This window comes from Nycticebus coucang, chromosome 22 (genome assembly GCF_027406575.1).
Source record: "Nycticebus coucang isolate mNycCou1 chromosome 22, mNycCou1.pri, whole genome shotgun sequence".
Lineage (NCBI taxonomy): Eukaryota > Metazoa > Chordata > Mammalia > Primates > Lorisidae > Nycticebus > Nycticebus coucang.
Genome location: NC_069801.1, coordinates 60,673,703 through 60,694,345, shown reverse-complemented (window position 1 = coordinate 60,694,345; position 20,643 = coordinate 60,673,703). Strand labels below are relative to the sequence as shown.

General features: G+C 38.0%; 1 protein-coding gene across 3 annotated transcripts in view; it reads left to right on the top strand.

Moving 5' to 3' along the window:
- ITGB3BP (integrin subunit beta 3 binding protein) overlaps window positions 1-20,643 on the top strand; it is a 65,021-nt gene that overhangs the window by 18,654 nt on the left and 25,724 nt on the right. For all 3 annotated transcript variants that reach the window (XM_053576425.1, XM_053576423.1, XM_053576424.1), the window contains 2 exons: window positions 2,871-3,006; window positions 15,424-15,493. In XM_053576425.1, the coding sequence (XP_053432400.1) occupies window positions 2,871-3,006; window positions 15,424-15,493 (206 nt within the window). The remainder of the gene's footprint in view (window positions 1-2,870; window positions 3,007-15,423; window positions 15,494-20,643) is intronic.

Genomic DNA, 20,643 nt, shown 5'->3' with positions numbered 1-20,643 from the left:
GGATGGCGAATGTGGCAGCTGTTAAGAAGATGGTTGATATCTAGTAGTCTTCTAAGAATCCTAGACCCTGGAAACTAGTATTCAGAGTTTTCTAATGTAAATTCCATAATTAGTACGAGTAGTGCAAAATCATTACATCTTATGTGGGATATTCCAGTAACCTAGTTAACTGGTATAAGTTTGCGGAGAAACATCTCCCTTGGCTGCCCTTTCATTTTTGGCAGATTGAATCCTTACAATCCCTATAATGCCTGTTTTAAATATTTTAGCACAGGCTGGTACTTCATTATAATAATAGCAGATCTTTTATATCCCATATTTCATCCTACAAGAACCCTTAGTTAGCACTTTCTAGACTTGTTTATAATAGGTGAAAAATCAATAAAATTGCAGGCACCTTTTTAGTAGAATATGCTTTAAACAAGGTGAATATACTTTAACCAGGCTACAATTTGTGATAGATACTGAAGGAGAATGTCATATCCACCTGAAATTATGGAAAGAACATTGAATTTTTTTTTCTTTTTGTCAGAAAATCAATGCCCAGATTTTAGTTTTGCTATGTAAAAGATTTGACCTTCTTACAAAAAAAGTATAACGGCATTTACAGTGATAGAATCTTAAAACGTGGCATTTTAAAAATTTAGTAGTACTAACTTTGCCTGAGTCAGTAAATATTATTTTTTATTTATTTATTTTTTTTGTAGAGACAGTCTCACTGTACCGCCCTCGGGTAGAGTGCCGTGGCGTCACACGGCTCACAGCAACCTCTAACTCTTGCCTCAGCTTCCCGAGCAGCTGGGACTACAGGCGCCTGCCACAACGCCCGGCTAGAGTCAGTAAATATTAGAAGCAGTTGTAAATTATTATACAAGTGGTCGTTACTTTTTTTTTTTTTTACATTTTGTTTACATCTTTTTTTAGCCAAATCTGTTCCTCTCCTCTGAGTTTTCCTTCTACTGTTTTCCTGACAGGACTGGTAGGTCCTGCCCACCCTTGCTGAGTGGAAAGATAACTGACTTCCCACTTGGTAGTAAGTCTTCTCTCAGACCCCAGTCTTCATAGTTCCTCCTGTTGTGGGAGACTCGTGAGTAGTCTAAGACCTTCAAAGTTGGGAGATGGCGGGGGATTCTTAGACGGATTCTAGAATTGCTTTTAATCTTTAGGGATTAAGTGAGAAGACCTTGATTAAAAAAAACCTTGAGGGAAAGAAGACTTAGGGAAGTAAGCTCATGCCTTTGTGTATACCAGTAGGGCAGATATATACAAATGCATTATTTACTGAAAAATATTTAGTGAGATAATAGAGAAAGGTAGATTTTCAATTTTCCTTCTATGTGTAGTAGTTGTAGACACACATTTTCCTTTCAGCCTACATAAATGACCCCCCCAAAGGAGAAAAGCCTCAATATTAAAGTGAAGCCAAATGTATACGTACACACACACACACACACACACACATTTATTTTCTGAAAGCTACAAAATTATTTTCAAGGAGAAATGTATGATCTACAGTTGCAGTGTGTAGACATTTGGCAATTGGATAAAATAATGTTTTGGAGAAAATAGGAAAACAGATTGACATAAATGTACATTAGGGTAGCGACTTTCATTTCTCGTACATATACAGTGAAATAGTTCTGGGCAATAAATTCTTGGAAAAGTAGAGTAGGGATTGGATAAATGTCAGTTTCTGACTGAATACATATAAGCAGGTGAAAACTCAGGGTGGACAGGTAATAGTAACCACCTGTTAAAGACACTTAAAGCCCTTTCCCCTTACAAAAAGATTGTTTTAGAGTTATAACTTTGATATTGTAGTTTGATTTTTTAAAAAATATTGGTTACATTTGTGGCTACTATGGATACATAATAAAAGGAACACTTTTTGGTCCTCAATACAAAGAAATATTTATCATTTAAAATCTTAAATATAAAAAAATGTTTTTGATGTTATAGGTTCTGGAACTTATACCAAGATTTTTGAAAAAGATGACACAGCCACTATTTCAAGTCAACTACCAAGCTAAAGTTTAGTTCTTTTTTGTTTTTTTTGTAGAGACAGAGTCTCACTGTACCGCCCTCGGGTAGAGTGCTGTGGCGTCACACAGCTCACAGCAACCTCTAACTCTTGGGCTTACGTGATTCTCTTGTCCCAGCCTCCCTAGCAGCTGGGACTATAGGCTCCCGCCACAACGCCCGGCTATTTTTTGTTGTTGTTGCAGTTTGGCCGGGGCTGGGTTTGAACCCGCCACCCTCTGCATATGGGGCCGGCGCCCTACTCACTGAGCCACAGGCGCCGCCCCGAGAGCAAATTTTAATGGGGTAGACAGAAAAGTAAAAACTAAACTGTTACCTGCAATAAGAGGTGTGCTCACCACTTCTGGAACACAGAAGAGGAAGGTACAGGGGCAGTTTGTGTATGATGGGCCAGATTCTCAAAGGCCAGATTCAACTGTTTAGGCATTATTCATCATTATTAAAGCAAGATACTGTGTCAGAGCACTTCTGTGAAGGTTTAGAACAGAGTGATCCTTCCTAGGATTTCCTAGTGGGTCTTAGTAATAGGCACCTCTGTTTTTTCCTCTTCTGGTCCCATAATTATACTTCAGGTTCAGATAAAAGCAAAGTTAAGATGTGGTTGGGAGAGTTGGCCGTGTCTAATGTTTGGAAATACCATATCAGAATGCAGTAAGCCTGAAATGTCTCCCTGATTTGAAAGAGTAGGATTGACTTTGACGGGGGCAATTGAGTATATTTGAAATCTGAAAAGAAAGCAAAGAAACAAATGCTGGCTTGAATTTTGCTGTGTCTTGAGAGATGAGTATCTTCAGAGATCGAAACTGTCCCAAATTATTATTTATTTCCAGCCATTTGAGTCTTCAGAAATCATAAGGAAGCTGAGTATTACAACTTATTCTCCAACAACTGGGACTTGTCAAATGAGCCCATTTGCTTCTCCCACTAACTCTGAAGAACAAGAGTACAGAAGTGGACCATCATATGGTTAGTTGAACATTCCTTTCTACTTATAAAATTTTTCTGGTTATTGGTTAAATCAAGATTTTGATTTATTAATATATGAATATTGTTGCATTGATTTTTCTCTTCTCTCCAAGAATTTAACACAGAAATGTCTAGAATGTAGGTATTATTTTGGATATATATGTAAACTTTATAGTCGCTTATTTTAAAATGCTACTGCTGACTTCATCCCCTTCTTACCCATCCATTAACTAGAAATTATGGCTTGACTGCCTTTAGCTCCTATTGATTATAATGGTTATAGATATGTCCCTTAACGAGCTGTCCATCGTGTGTATAAATTACAGACAGCATAACTCAGGAACTGTGCACTGCAGTTTAGGAGTGATGATTCCGAATGTTATTTTCATCCATATTATCCATTAAGTTTTATCCATGTTTAGTCTGTCTTAATATAGCATGCCTTTATTGTATTTCATTCCCTTCTTTTTGTTATATCAAATACATTTTCAAAAGGTTTGTAGAATTTTCTATACAGAGCAAACTAATTTTAGTATGAAATTCTTTATTTTAGAAATACAGTTAGTCTGGGTGGTGCCTGTGGTTCAACCAGTAGGGCGCCAGCCCCATATGCCGGAGGTGGTGGGTTCAAACGCAGCCTGGGCCAAAAACTAAAAAAAAAAAAAAAAAAAAATACTATTAGTCTAATTTAGACTGTATATATTTGTTGTTCTCTGGTCGTTTATTACTAAAATATTTATTTAAAACCACAAATCTTGGCTTGGCGCCTATAGCTCAGGGAGTAGGGCGCCGGCCACATAAACTGAGGCTGGCAGCTTCAAGCCCCTCCCAGGCCTGCTAAACAACAATGACAACTGCAACCAAAAATAGCCGGGCATTCTGGCGGGTGCCTGTAGTCCAGTTTTTCGGGAGGCTGAGGCAAGAGAATCACTTAAGCCCAAGAGTTTGAGGTTGCTGTGAGCTGTGACCCCCTGGTACTCTACCCAGGGCAACATACTGAGACTGTCTCAAAAAATAAATAAATAAAACCACCAATCTCATTTTGATAGGTTGATTATTTTTTCTATTGAGCCATAAATCAGTGACATGTCAGGATCTATAGTATAAAATTTAAATAGGCTCAAATTTAATAAAGCGCGCATTAGATGTGTATTGATTAGCCTAACTCATATTTAAACATAGTTTAACATTGAGTGCTAAGCATATACTCGAAGTTACACAGAAACAAAGAATTCTCATTGTAACTAATTTGTTATAATGAAACGTATAATAAGACCTTAAACTTTTGAATGTCTTTAATTTTACTTCAATCAAATGCTTTTTATTTCAAAGCTATTACTATTAGGCTTGCTCTCACAAAAATGTATAACAATGTATATGTTTTCTTTCTTTTTTTTTTTTTTTGTAGAGACATAGAGTCTCACTGTACCGCCTTCGGGTAGAGTGCCGTGGCGTCACACGGCTCACAGCAGCCTCTAACTCTTGGGCTTATGGATCTTGCCTCAGCCTCCCGAGCAGCTGGGACTACAGGCACCCGCCAGAACACCCGGCTATTTTTTTTGTTGCAGTTTGGCCGGGGCTGGGTTTGAACCCGCCACCCTCGGCATATAGGGCCGGTGCCCTACTCACTGAGCCACAGGCACCGCCCTTCGAGTTCTATAGTTCTGTTTTGTATATACCTATCTTTTTTTAATTGAAAATTAATGCCTTAGAGATTGTACATTTCTCTACTCTGAAATGTGAATGGGTTTTAGGTTGATATGTACTCAATTTCCATACTGAAATTAAATACGGACTTAAGGGAACATTCTTTTTGCGCATAAAAAGATTAGTCACATGATTTCAGTTGACATTTAAGTGGATAATTATCACAGATTATATATAGTCCTAAACTTTTTTTTGAAAAGTCAGATACCAAGGGTTTCTGAGGCACTGGCAATATTCTATTTTTGGTTACACTGATTCAGTCGAGGTCTTCATTAGACTGTACACATATGTTTCATGTGTTCTGTAAAATGTATATCTCACATACATCAATAGAAGTCCCAAAACAGGAGAGTTAAATTCCAAATAAATGAGAAAAATGTGACTAACGAAGTCATTTAATTTCCATATGAGGTCATAACCTTTTTTAACAGCTCCCACTTTTAAAGTATTATATAAAACATAATGTAAAATTTAAATAACATTTTTAAGGTTGTTTTTGGTGTATACACTTTCCTTTATACTTAGGATAAAATCCAAATATGGATTTTAAGGCCACACATCCATCTAGCTGACCACCTCTTGCCTCTTTGTTGTTGTTGTTGTTGTTGTTTAAGACAAGAGTCTCACTCTGTCACCCTGGGTAGAACACCATGGCCTCATAGCTCATAGCAGCCTCACACTCTCAGGTTCAAGTGATCCTTCTGCCTCATCCTCCCAAGTAGCTGGGACTACAGGTGCCCACCACAATGCCCAGCTACTTTTTCTATTTTTAGTAGAGGCAGGATCTCACTCTTGCTTAGGCTGGTCTGGAACTCCTGAGCTCAAGTGATCTTCCCACTTGGTTCTCCCAGAGTTCTGGGATTACAGACCTGAGCTTCCAGCCCTGCCGTTTTCTGCTGCTCTTCCTCCCCACTGCGTTAGCCACTCTTAGTTTCTGCTCCGGGTTTTCACCGTCAGCCCTTTCCTGCTGCTGTGTCATTGCACTTGCAGTTTCCCATGTGGAATACTCTTCTTCAGATACTTACATGTACGTTTTGTATTTAAACCATGTACTAAGTGAAGACTTAATATTAGGTTTAAGTCCATCTGTAGTTGCAAAAGGAAAAAAAATGCTGGTTTTATGCCTTCTTTGTACTTAGATTCTATATTGGCCAAACCTTGGATTATGTGTTTCAGCTCTTCAGTTTATATGTGTAAGTGATACAGTCATGTGCAGTGTGATAGCATTTCAGTCACGGAGGGACAGCACACACCCCGGTGGTCCCTTAAGATAGTAATGGGGTGGAAAAGCTCCTAGTACCTAGTGACATCACAGCATCATACCCTTGTAGTGCAGTGCATTCTGCATTGGTGATGATGCTGGTTTATACAAACCCCTGCTGCCAGTCATAGGAAGGTATGTCACATGCAGTGTTGTAAAGTAATGATGCAGTCGTGTGCTGCAGAGTCATGTTTCAGTCAGTGACAGACCACGGACAGGACAGTGGCTTTCCAGGATTACACCATACTTTTACTGTACCTTTTCTGTGTTTGGATACACTTAGATACATAAATACATACTATTATGTTAAAGTTGGTGCAGTATTTAGTACATATTTGTAGCCCTGGAGCAATAGGCTATACCATCTAGATTTGTGTAAATACATGCTTCAACATTCACATGGTAAAATTCTTAGAGTGTATCACTATAATTAAGGAATACATAAGTACATATGATATATATCATTTATATATATTGTGTATATTATTATATTACAGCTCTCCCCCAACTCTTAGCAAATTTCTCTAAACTATTACGAGTGACCTTTAAACACAAGTTTGGAACTGCACAGGTTCATTTACACATGGATTTTTTTTCAGTAAATATATTGGAAAATTTGGGGAGATTTGCAACAGTTTGAATAATCTTTTTTTTTTTTTGGAGACAGAGTCTCAAGCTCTTGTCCTGGTTAGAGTGCTGTGGCATCATAGCTCACAGCACTTTCCAACTCTTGGGCTCAAGCGATCCTTTTGCCTCAGTTTTTCTATTAGTAGAGACAGGGTCTTGTTCTTGCTCAGGCTGGTCTTGAACTTGTGAGCTCCAGCAATCCACCCGCCTTGGCCTCCTAGAGTGCTAGGAGTACAGGTGTGAGCCTACCGCGCCTGGACAATTTGAACAATCTCAAAGATAAAGGTATAGAAAAAATTAAGAAAAGTTATATCTGTATCATCAAGCGTAAAATACGTTTAAAAGTGAGTTTATTATTTACTACCATGAAATATATACAAATCTATTATAAAAAGTTGAAATTTATCCAAACTAATGCACACATACATTTAGATTGTACAACACACTATTTGTAGTTGAGAGAAATGTAAACAAATGTTAATATGTAGTATTACATAACAACTGCACAAAATTAACCAGTATATACTGTACCACTGTAATAATTTCGCAGACACCTTCTGTTGCTATTCCAGTGACCTCAAATGTCCCAACTGTGGAAAGCCCCCAAGTGATGCCAGTCTCCTTTCTCCAGTAAATTGTGTATGGCAGTGAAAATGATCTCCTGTAGAGCTCATGTATTTTTTATCGTGTTTAGGGCAGTGTTGTAAACTTTGAAGAACACTAGGGGACCCATACAAAGTGCCACTAATAATGCTGGAAGTGCTCCCAAGAAGCAGACAAAAGTCATGACATTTCAAGAAAAAGTCGCATTGCTTGATATGTCCTCTGGATTGGCGTCTTTAGCTGTTGCTGTCTACCATGTCAGACAGATGATTCCTCTTAGGAACATACAAACCTAAGTTTGTAGTATTAATAAAAACAGCACTGTACTGTAAGGGTATTTTCACTTATGATTTTATTTTATTATTTATTTTTTTGAGACAGAGTCTCACTTTGTCAATCTGAATATAGAGTGCCATTGTGTCACTGTTCACAGCAACCTCAAACTCTGGTGCTCAAGAGATTCTTCTGCCTTAGCCTTCCGAGTAGCAGGGACTTCAGGCCCACGCCACAGAGGCTGGCTAATTTTTTTCTATTTTTAGTTGAGATGGGGGGATCTCACTCTTGCTCAGGTGATCCTCCCACCTTGGCCTCCCAGAGTGTTAGGATTATAGGCGTGAACCACTGCGCCCGACCTTTTATGATTTTCTTAATATTGTCTTTTCTCTAACTTCATTGACCGACAGCAGTATATAACACGTATACAACATACAGCAGAACCTCTATAAGGTGACCATCCAAGAACTGTAACAAACTGGTCAACATAAGGAATGGGGCTGCATGCGGTACTGATAGCACAAGTTGTGTGTGTCTAGTCTGTGAAAATTAGGTCAAGGTAAGGAAGTAGCCAGTGTGGGGTATGGAAATTCTACTGTATGTGTTAATTGACTGTCCATGTTATCAGTCTGGCTTCTGGTCAACAATAGGCTATTAGTGAAGTTTTGGAGGACAGAAAAGTTATATTTGAAATTTTTTTTTTTTTCTTGAGACACTCTCCACTTTGATGCCCTTGGTAGAGTACTGTGGTATCATAACTCACACCAGCCTCAAACTCTTGGGCTTAAGCGATCCACTTGCCTCAAGCCTCCCAAGTACCTGGGACTAGGGGTGCCTCCCACAATGCTTGGCTTTTTTGTTTGTTTGTTTGTTTGTTTTTAAGACAGGTTCTCACTCTACCTCAGGCTGATCTGGAACTCTTGAGCTCAGGCATTCCACCTGCCTTGGCCTTGCAGAGTGCTAGGATTACAAATGTGAGCCACTGTACTCAGCCAGTATTTGAATTTTTGACTGCACAGGAATTTGGTGTCCCTCATCCCTATATTCTTGGGTCAACCGTATGCATTTGGAAGAGGGGAAGGTTGGCCAGGCATGGTGGCTCATGCCTATAATCCTAGCACTCTGGCAGGCTAAGGCAGGTGGATTGCCTGAGCTCACAGGTTCAAGACCAACCTGAGCAAGAGCAAGACCCCATCTCTAAAAATAGCCGGGCTTTGTGGTGGGTCACCATGGCACTCTACCCAGGGTGACAGAGTGAGACTATCATCTGTCAGAAAAGAGGTGAATTGTTCTTTACTCCCAAGAACACTTCAGACTTCTTATTTAATAATGAAAGTAGAAGGATGAACAACAAATTTGTGGGGTGGCACCTGTGGCTCAAGGAGTAGAACGTAGGCCTCATATACTGGGGGTGGCGGGTTCAAGCCCAGCCCCGGCCAAAAACTGCAAAAAAAAAAAAAATTTTTTTTTTTTTTTTTTTTTTTTTTTTTGCATAGTCAAAGAGAATTCTTGTTATCTGGACGGTGGGTTTGTGGAAATCACCCAAACTGTAGCAGTAACAGCACAGAGGAATAAAGAAGAGGAGTTAGTGATCAAGCAGTAAAGGGAAATAATATCAGAACAGAAAGTTTCAACATCTGCCATAATAGGATTTCCTCAAGGAGGAAGTAGAATGGGGCAGAGGAAATATTCTGAGCAGAAGGAATTTCCAAATTAAAGTAGCATGCTTAGCCTGGGCAGGGTAAACTGACACAAATCTGTTCCTAGTCAAATCACGGTGAAACTGCAGAAAGGGAAAGACAGGAAAACATTCTCTGTCTCATTCTAGCTGTTGATAGACGCTAGCAGAAAATGGAATAATAATACTGATACCAACTAAGAAGCACACTTGAATTTTTATTTAGGAAATGAAGATGATTTTTCACACAAAATCTCAGAGACTTTACTATTTATATTGTCACTAAAATAACTACTAAAGAATATACTTCTGTAGGAAGCAAACTGAATCTCAAATAAAGGGTAGAATACAAACAGTGATAAAAAATAAGTTAGCAAACATGTTGGTAAATATAATTACAAATATTATATAATTACAAATTTTGGTGACTAAAGGAAAAGTCAATTAAAAACATAACAGGCCACATGAGTATAGAAAATAGGGAAGGAACAGACAGGAGGAGTTAGTGTTTTAAGGTCTGTGTGTTTTCAGGCAGGTGATGGAATATCTGTCAAGTGCTTTTTAATTGTGCTTTTTGTTTACTAGCCTATTAAATGTGGGAAATAGTAATGCTTACGTCAGAATTATGAGATTTAATTACTACACAAACATTACTTAGAATAATGTCTGACATGTAGTATATGTTCGGTACTTATTTTAACCATTTTTGTATAAGAATTAAATCTAAAGAGATAGAGAAAGAAAAAGCAAATGTTAACTTTTTATTAAAGCTAGTAGTTGATAAGAGAATATTAATACAAATATAGATCATAATAGACTTTAAAGCAGAAAGGCTTTGTTGAAGTTAGTGGGGTCCTTTACATAAGAGAAAGATTCACCACCAGAAAAATACCAAAAAAATCCTGAGCTGTGTGCGTTTAAAACTCAAACAAAACATGATAAAGTGTGACTGGATAATAAGAATTGATACATCCCCAATGATAATAGATTTTAAACTACCTCATTCAGAAACGGATGAAGCAGATGAAGAGTTAGAAAGGATAAAACAATTTGAACATGATTATTAGCAAGCTTGATCTAATGAGCAATGTCACATAGGTACTAATACCCAATATGTAATAAAGCACACATATAGTTTTCAAAAATACATAATCAATTTGTTGTCACAGAGGAAATGTCACAGTACTAAAAGTTGCTGTCAGATAGCTCATATTCTCTGACCAGAATTTCATATAATTAGTAATCAATAATAAAAAGACAGTTCTTTAAAAATTTCAGCCCACGTGTTTGGAAACCAAGAAATTTGTAAATAATTCATTGATCAGAAAAATTGTAATGTGGCTCGGCATCCATAGCACAGCTAAACAACTGCAACAAAAAAATAGCCGGGCGTAGTGGTGGGCGCCTGTAGTCCCAGCTACCTGGGAGGCTGAGGCAAGAGAATGGGTTAAGCCCAGGAACTGGAGGTTGCTGTGAGCCGTCATGCTTCAGTACTTGAGAGTGACATAGTGAGACTGTCTCAAAAAAGAAAAGAAAAGTAAAAATGGCCAGGCATTGTGGCAGACACTGTAGTCCCAGCTACTCGGGAGGCCTAGGTGGGAGAATCGCCTAAGCCCGAGAGCTGGAGGTTGCTGTGAGCTGTGACACGACAGCACTCTACCAAGGGTGGCATAGAGAGATTCTGTCTCAAAAAAAGAAACAAAAAAGAAAAATTATAATGAAAAATATGAAATATGTAAAGTCGCATAGTAGTGGAAACAGGTTAACAGGAAAAATTTATACCTAAATTACACTAAAGCAATTCTTGGTGGCAAATTTATACTGTTGTCCCATGGTATCTGTGGGGGATTAGTTTCAGTACCCTACTCAGATTCCAAATCCATGGATGCTCAGGTCCTTATATAAAATTGTGTAGTACTTGTATATAACATGCACATATCCTCCTGTGTGTTTTAAATCATATCTGGCTTGCTTATAATACTCAATACATGGTAAATGCTATGAAATAATTATGCTTTATTGTTTAGGGAATAATGACAAGATGCAACCATCCTTTCTTTTGGTGGGTAGTATTTTCAGTCCACATAGTTGATCTGTGGACGTGGAACCCCACAGATACGAAGGGCCAACTGTACTTACAAATGCATATGTAGTTACATGTCACTTAATGGCAGGGCTACTTCTGAGAAATGTGTTAGGCAATTTCATTGTGGTAGAGCCTGTTGCATTGAGGCTGAAAGCCTATGTAGCATGTTATTCTACTGAGAACTGTAACATAGTAGTATTTATGGAAAGGAACAGTAAATTATGGTGTTATAATCTTACGGGACCACTGTTGCATGTGTGGTCTGTTGGTCAAAAACATCGTTATACTGAACATGACTACATTATAAAGGAAAAATGATTGTAATCTAAAGAGAAAAACTTAAGAGGAACACAATGAACAAAATAGAGTGGAAATACTAAAGATATGCACAGAAATCATTAAATAGAAAACGGAGCTAATAAAGAAAGGCAGTTGAATCAAAAGCCAACAGAGTGGTGGGTCTCCAACAATGCTGATTTTGTTTTGTTTTTGTTTTTGTTTTTTTTTAATGAGAAAGGGAATGAACAGTATTTATTGCAGAAGAACAGGTAAACTACTGTCTCCTTAAATCTATGATGAGCAGTTTGAAATATATGAGCCGAATATTTCTTAATGTGGTCTACAACCTAATTTGTATTAAAGATTTAAAAACCTGTATGTTTGTTCTTGCTGCTCAAATTTTAGTGTTTTAACAGATAACAGTTAGCAGTTCAAGTTTTTATAATTTAAAAATGTTTAGAAAGGCATTGAACACCTGGTGAATCTTCAAATAAAGCATTCTTTCCTGTTTCTCACCTAATGTTACTGACTACTGGTGCTGAAGTGAGAAGATGAATTATAGGTTAAGGGAGCAGAGTAATTTAATACTTAATCTTGGAGCTTTGCTGAAAGCAGACACACAGTACACGATTCAGGACTTAGTATTGCCCTTTAGGCAAGGATTTTCTGAATTGAAGGTTTAATGTATGAATGTTGTGGTTTCCTTGATTTTTTTTTTTTTTCCATGAGAGATTTTTAATATATTTATTTCTCCAAAGTTTTCTAAAAACAAAAGTGAAATATTGTTACTCTTTGTCGCTTACATCCTTTATTAAGTTAACTTTTAAGCATATTAATTTATTCTTTTTATAATTTAGGGATGCGGACTTTTCAATTAATGAAATGTTAATAAACAGGAGATATAAATAGTACTTTAGCAAAATTTCTAAATCATAAGCATTTCTCTTTTTGCTGTTAGAGGATATTTTAAGATAACTAGTTATGAGAGGATTTTGGTGGGAGAAAGAAGGCATAGGTCCAAATTTCCAGGGAAGGAAATTATTGTTAATCAGTTTCTAAGCCAATTTACTCAGTGAAATTGTAAGTACTAGAGATTAGGAATTGTACTTTAAATAAATAAGCTTTTTCCCTAGTTGTAGGAACAAGTGAGAGTAACAGCATATAAATTAAACAAAGGAAAAAAAGATAAGCTAGCATTGGCAAATCTGTTCTAGTAATAATATGTTTCTTAATATAGTAATAAATTATACTTGAAAAATTAAAGAAATCACCTTTATATTACATGTGTGCAGGCAGTCCCTGGGTCACAAACATCTGGCCTACACACAACTTGAATGGAGGCTGTTACAGGTAGTGGGTAGATGTACCTGTTCCAACCTACATACAAATTCACCTCAAGAGCGAACCTACAGAACCTATCTTGTTCTTAACCCGGGACTGCCTGTGTTTTGTTTCCTCTAGAAGCATTGCACCCTTTGCAGTGTTCTGTAGAGTTACACTACCCAGCACATGTGGACACTGAGCTTTTGGAATTTGGCTAGTCTGAATTGAAATGTGCTGTAAGTATAAAGTCTGCACCTGTTTAAAGACTTAGTATGAAAAAAGTGAATATCAATTATCTCACTAAAAATTTTTTTTGAGGCAGAAGCTTGCTCTATTGCCCCAGGTAGAGTACAGCAGCATCATTATGGCTCATAGCAACCTAGAATCCTGGGTTCTAGCAATCCTCTTGCCTCAGCCTCCTAAGTAGCTGGGACTACAGGTTCCTGCCACAATGCTTAGCTAGTTTTTCTATTTTTAGTAGAGATGGGGTCTCTTGCTCAGGCTGGTCTCAAACATCTGAGCTCAAGCATTCTTCCCACTTTGGTTTCCCAGAGTGTTAGGATTACAGGAGTGAGCCAGATAGGATTACAGGAGTGAGCCAGAATGTGGTTCTATTAACATTTTCATGTTAGTTAAGAGTTTGGGTTATTCATTGATTTGCTTGTTTATTCATTCAATAAACATTTATAAAAAGGCAGTATATATGAAATTAAAAATCTGAACTGCAGCAATCTGTCCTCAAACACTGGCTTATTGTACACCAAATATGTTTAAAGTATTAGTACTATAAAATACTCTAGAACAAACCACTAACTAGTTTTAAGGTCTGCCTGGCCGCTGATAAGTGAAAACTCTTAGAATTATAACATCTAATTTACACTTCAACCCTGCAGACATTTGAGGAATTATGACTTAGTTACATACAGTGTCTTCATTTGTGTTTCTGTCACTTGTGAAGTTTATAAAAGTTTAGATAAACCATGGACTTAGATAACTACATACCATTTTAAATGGAATGTAACCACTTATTTATTATTCCCTGAAATACTTTAAGGAGTGATATATTTTGATAGGTACTATAAAGATCTTTCTGAGTATTTACTAAATAAACGTGAACTGAAAGATTTGAGTCCTCAAATATTTAAAGTAGAACTAGTGTATGATCCAGCAATCCACCCGCTAGGTTGTCAAGTCAGTTGTCAGAGAGATGTCTGCACACCCGTGTTCATTGCGGCAGTATTCACAATAGCCAAGATATGAGTCAACCTAAGTGTCTGTCAACAGATGACTGAATAAGGGAAATGTAATATGTGTCACAATGGAGTACTATTAAGTTTTTGGAAAGAGAGAAATCAGCCATTTGGAACAATATGAATGAATTTGGAGGACATTATATTAAATGAAGTAAGCTGGACAAGGTACCGTGTGATGATATAACTTGTATGTAGAGTCTAAAGCAGTCAAACTCAGAGCAGAGAGCAGAAAGGTCTTTACCAGGGGTTAGTGCTAGGAGGGCTTAGGCAGAAGTTGATCAAAGATAAAAAAATATTCATTAGATGGGAGGAATAAGTTCAGGAGATGTCTTGTATAATGTAGTGACTGTAGTAAATAACAATGTATAATATAGTTGAAAGTTGCTAACAGTAGATTTTAATTGCTCTCACCATAATGAAAAGCTAAGTATCTGAGCTAATAGATAATATTAACCAGTTTGATTTAGTCATTTCACTATGTATACCTATATCAGAACATGTATTCTACAATACATATAAGTTTTATTTGTCAATTAAAAAAATGAGAAGCCAGGTATTTTTTATTCCTAAAATCAAATTTATTTTACTCTGATATCATTAAGAACCTTAACTGTTTTCTAGGTATTAGTATCACAATCCTTTGTTAACTTGAGTTAAAAAGTAGGGGTGAAATAATGCAAACTAGAAGCCTTAATACGATATTTTTGAATGAAATTGTTGATGGAAATAGCCTTTATCTGGTAAAGCTTAGTAGTGGATTTTAACATAATTATGTTAATCACATTGCCCTTCTCTAGTTTTCTCTTTAATATACCAAACCCCAAAGGAAACTCAAAAGATTGTTTTTTCTATATTAGTATCTTCATGTGTTAAAAAAATGAGAAAAACTTAATAGGATACTTTTTCTTTTCATAGTCCACCTTTTTGTTTTCTGTTTAAAATTTGGCAGTCTGCCAGGCATGGTGGCACTTGCCTATAGTCCGAACTACTTTGGAGGTTGAGGTGGGAGATCACTTGAGCCCAGGACTTCTAGGCTATAATGGGCATGCCAATCGGGTCACCTCCTACGAGCTGGTCTTTCCAGGGTGCTGAAGGGAAGGGTGAACCAGTCTGGGTCAGAAATGGAGTTGATGAATAGCAGGACTGGCCTGTGAACAGCTACAGTCCTTCATAGCATAGCAAGTAGAGGTCCCTTCTTCCCTGACACACACTATATACATGAGTGTGTGTGTGTGTGTGTGCGTGTTATTTGGTGATCTAAATTCTATTTAAAATTTAATGATTTCTCTCTTAAGTTAATGTCCTTCTTTATTACACATACACATAGGAAAGAGAAAAAAATTGAATCATCACAACTTAACTGAACGAGAAGAATCTACCACAGAAGACAATGATGAGTAAGTTTGTTGTTTTTGAAACTACTTATTTGTGTCTTGCAGGAAGAAGTTCATGGTTGTTAACATGATAATTTAAGATAAATCATTTTAGAAATGGTTTGTTCCTTAACTAAAATATTCTTTCTTAAAGAAATATAGACTCTGTGCTTTTTAGTACTCACATATTGGTGATATAGGATGCTTGATTTTAATATTCTCTGATCCCAGTTCTATGGGATGCTTGATTTTAATATTCTCTGATCCCAGTTCCCTATGTATGCATACTAGACAAGCGTCGGGTAAAACTGAAGAGAACCACTCATTTCAGATTGGTATGGATGGAGAAGTAACACACTGGGAACGTGATGTCTAACAAATAGGTGGTTCCATGTGGAGCTGGGAGTGTGGTGGAGCCAGCAGAGTGAGAGATTGGAACCCAGAAGGCCTGCATGCCAGCAGCCAGCTAGAGATGCCAGAAAGGAGGTGCCAACTTGTAGCACGTTTCCTGGGTCTGCAGTACTTGGGGCAGTCACTTTAGATTCAGTGTTTGGTCCTATACCATATACAAATGTAGAAACTCACGTGTAAGATACAAGAGCATGAAAAATTAAACTTTGCTAATCAGTCTCAGGAGAAATGTGTATAATAGGGTTGCTGTTTTATTATGAGAACTTTATTGATAGAACATCTGATAGCAGTTACTTTTTCAGGGTACCCTCCTCTGAAAGTCATTCCGTTCACAGAAAAAAAGTTCTTTAAGGATATTTGGTAATCTAACATTTAGAATTAAGGAAGTAACATGTTTTGAAAAAATATTTTCATTTAGCTAGATTAGCTGTATGTATTTTCTTTCTGCAAAATAGAGGCATTTCTGCCTACCTGACATCTTCCATAAAAGACAGTGCTGTCACTTGGCTATCAGTATGGGGAAAATCGTGTTTGGACCCGTACCTCATACCACACACAAAAATCAATTCCACATGGACCGTAGGCCTGACTGTGAAAGGTAAAAGAAAAAAAACGTTTAGGGGAAATATAGGACAGCTTTTTTTTTTTTTTGTAGAGACAGGGTCTCACTTTATGGCCCTCGGTAGAGTGCCATGGCCTCACACAGCTCACAGCAACCTCCAACTCCTGGGCTTAAGCGATTCTCCTGCCTAGGCCTCCCAAGCAGCTGGGACTACAGGCGCCCGCCACAATGCCCGGCTATTTTTTGGTTGCAGTTCAGCCGGGGCGGGTTTGAACCCGCCACCCTCGGTATATGGGGCCGGCGCCTTACCTACTGAGCCACAGGCGTCGCCCAGGACAGCTTTTTATAACATAGGAGTAGGTCAAGTACCAACCATAAAAGAGAAATATTGATAAATTATATTGTTTTACAACTTTTTTTAAAAAGAAGCATTTTAGGATGGTGCCCATGCTCAGTGGTTAGGGCACCAGCCACAAGCTTCAGGGCTGGTGGATTTGAACCCGGCCCAGGCCTGCCAAACAAAAACAACAACAACAAAAATTAGCCAGGGATTGTGCCGGGTGGCCTGTAGTCTCAGCTACTAGGGAGGCTGAGGCAAGAGGATCGCTTGAGCCCAAGAATTGGAGGTTGTCGTGAGCTATGACTCCTTGGCACTCTACTGAGGGTGACAAAGTGAGACTCTGTCTCAATTGGAAAAATAAAAAAAGAAGAAGCAGCATTTTAGAGTGTAAAAATACAGCCCACAGAGTGTGAAAAGATATTTGCATGACATCTGATGGAATAATGGACAAAAGATTTGCACTGGCACTTCTCAAAGAGAAGGTGTTCAGCTGGGAAACAGAATGCAGATTCAAACCCCCTGAACTCCCACTGCATCTTCCCTGGAATGGCCAGAATAGAGGAGGAAGAGTACTGGGTAGATTTCCCTCCAGGGTGAGGATGTGGAGCAACTGCGATTCTCTTAAAATTCTGGTTGTAAGTGTAAAAACCACTTTGGAAAACTATTTGGCAACATCTAAATCTGGATATAGGCACAACCTAATGGCTTAGAAATTCTACTCCAAGGATCATAATGTACATTGCAGCCTAATGCATAGTAGCCTCAGGTTTGGAAATACCCAGATGCCCATCAAAAGCTGAATAATGGACTGTGGTGACAGTGATCTGCTGGAAGCAGTGATGTGGCTGACAGTCACAAATACAATGTTGAGTGGGGAAAACTAGAGAAAAAAGACTGCATATTATATAATACATTTGCATAAAGTACAAAAATAAAAGAAGTTAGGGTAACTAATGTTCTTAGTTTCTGGAGTGCTAGTAATGTTCTTTTTCTTGATCTGGATACTGATTGCCCATATATGTTTAGTTTATGAAAATGGAATGGACTGTACACTTAATATGTACTTTATTCCTTCTTTTATTTCTACACCAATAGACCACTAAGCTGTCCTATAAAAAAGTCTTAGACAACAACAGCAGTTTCTTCAGCCATGTTATGTAATTGATTAACTTCTAACTTTCAGACTGCACAGCCTGGTATGGATTGCATTACAACATCTTCCAAGCTGTTCTATAGGACATTGGTACATGTATCTCTAGAGATGTTCACAGGTGTCCAAAGAGATAAGACAAAAGGAGATATGTCCCCTTAAAGATTCACAAAGCATTATAAGCAGACATGGGCAATAAGAGCTAGCAGTTGTGCACATTATCAGTTATCATCCTCTCAGCAACCAGGTGAGGTAGGTAAATGTCACCGTCCTTACACAGGGGAAGAAACTAAAGAGTAGGGAGGTGAAGTAACGACTGAAGTTTACAGAGCTTCACATCTGGGGGCAGACTTTGTTTCATCAAAGTGCTAGAGTAACTGATACCATGATACACCGTCTGATTTTGTCTACCCAACATCTTTTCCTGCTGGAATTAGCATTTTTTACATCACTGCTTACTCTGTTCTGGTAACGTGGCTCTTTATCATGAGATAGCAAGTTCTTATATAACCCCACTGTCTGGAAAGTTGATTGGTTCAGGGCAGGCAGCCTGACCTACACCCAGTCATAGAGCCCAGTCAGTTAGTTGTTTCACAGTCAGAGGTGGGAAAAGAGACTACTTCTCGGATGGAGATCTTCAGGCAGACCTGTTCTTAGTGTCTGTGTCCGTCACCATTCAGATGAACTGCTTTGCAGCAGGAGAGAGAGAAGATGCCACAGAGAAGGGGGACGTGGACAGTCCTTTTTTGTCTTCTGGTTTCTTCCTCCTGTTCATCTGGAAGCCTTGCTGAATCTCAGCTTTCCTTTATTTGTGCGAGATACTATTCTTCCAATAAATTCCCCCCTTTTCCCTTAAAAGGTAAATAAATCTACCTTTAGTCTTTCACTGGTAAAAGAAGTTTAATACCGTACATTAGGTTACTTCAGGGCTTCTCAGCCTCAGCACTGTTGACTTGGGAGCTGGGTGTTCTTTGCGGTAGAGACTATTTGATATATTATAGGACATTGAACAGCATTCCTGGCTTCTACCCATTACACACCAGTAGCATTCTCCCTCTCCCCAACACTTGTCAGAATCAAAATGTCTCCAGACATTGCCAAATATTTCCTAGAGGGCCAAATTGTCCTCTGGTGAAAACCACTAGCTAACTTAAATTCTTAAGTTTTGAAGTAAAACCTTTTTTCGACTTGATTTAACCCAATAATTTTTCAAATCTATTTGACCGTGGAAACCCCTTCCCCACATCTCTATTCCCAGAATTACGAGTACTCTGTGAAACATAAGGGTGAAGGTATTAGATTAGTATATACCCTGATACTATCAAGAAGACAACTTATAAATATCTCTTAGGGTCAATTAACTTCTGCTGACACTTGGTCTCAGCTTGTGATCCCCATATCAGTGATAACTAAAATAAAAAATAGAAATAACATGCGTATTGATGCCAAATAATTGTGTTGGATGCTGAGGCTATACAGATGACTAAAACCTGTTTTGTTCCTTGAGGCGTTTACATTACAGTGTCCTGGGAGGATAGGAGACAGGCACATCAGTAAGTTACTAGAACACAGTGGCATTATCATAGCCAGTATGACCTATAAATATGGCTAATGGTTAGATTTCTGTAAAACTAGAAGATAACTAACTATAATTTGTAAAGTAGGATGCTTTGAAAATATATTCTTTTTGGGGGGGGCATTCAAAGAGAACTTTATTTGTATTATACACATATTTTTTTGAGTGCTCAATTACATTGTGACTGGAAGCAGTAAGGTCCTAAGATTTTGGTCTTTTGTGAGGAGTTTTGATGTTTTTCCTTTATTTTTATTTTATTTTATTTTTTGAGACAGGGTCTCACTTTGTTGCCCTTGGTAGAGTGCTGTGGCATCATAGCTTACAGCAATCTCTAACTCTTCTGCTCAAGTGATTCTCTCAACTCAGCCTCCCAAGTAGTTGGGACTACAGGCACCCACCACAATACCCGGCTATTTCTTTTTTTTTTTTTTATTGTTGGGGATTCATTGAGGGTATAATAAGCCAGGCTTGAAAATATATTCTTAGTCAATCAGAACAAATAGTCTTCTGCCATGAGTGCTCAGTAAATATTAATGATGAGAATAAAGCATGATAGAACAAGATTGTTTCTTTTCCTTTTTTTTTTTTTTTGTTGTAGAGACAAGAGTCTCATTTTATCGCCCTGGGTAGAGTGCTGTGGCGTCACAACTCACAGCAACTTCCAACTCCTGGGCTTAGGCAATTCTCTTGCCTCAGCCTCCCGAGTAGCTGGGACTACAGCTGCCTGCCACAATGTCCGGCTATTTTTTTGTTGCAGTTTGGCCTGGGCCGGGTTTAACCTGCCACCCTTGGTATATGGGGCCAACGCCCTACCCACTGACTGAGCGACAGGCGCCACCCAGTAGAACAAGTTTCTAAATAAATTTATTTTTAAAGGCTAGTCACAATTATTAGTCACAATTTTCTATGTAAGTATATTGTCTAGCAATAAAATTAAAATTATTTTCAGAATGCTATGTCCTTTTTTCAAAATTAATCTGTGTGACAGAAAAGGAGGAGATCAAAACCTGAGTCCCCATTCAGTTGCCTGGTCAAAGAAGGGGATCACCATGCCCAGAATATGTTCTGTCTTCAGTAGGTTGTTTATATACTCCAGATAAAATTTTTTTTTTTTGGTGACAGAGTCTCAAGCTGT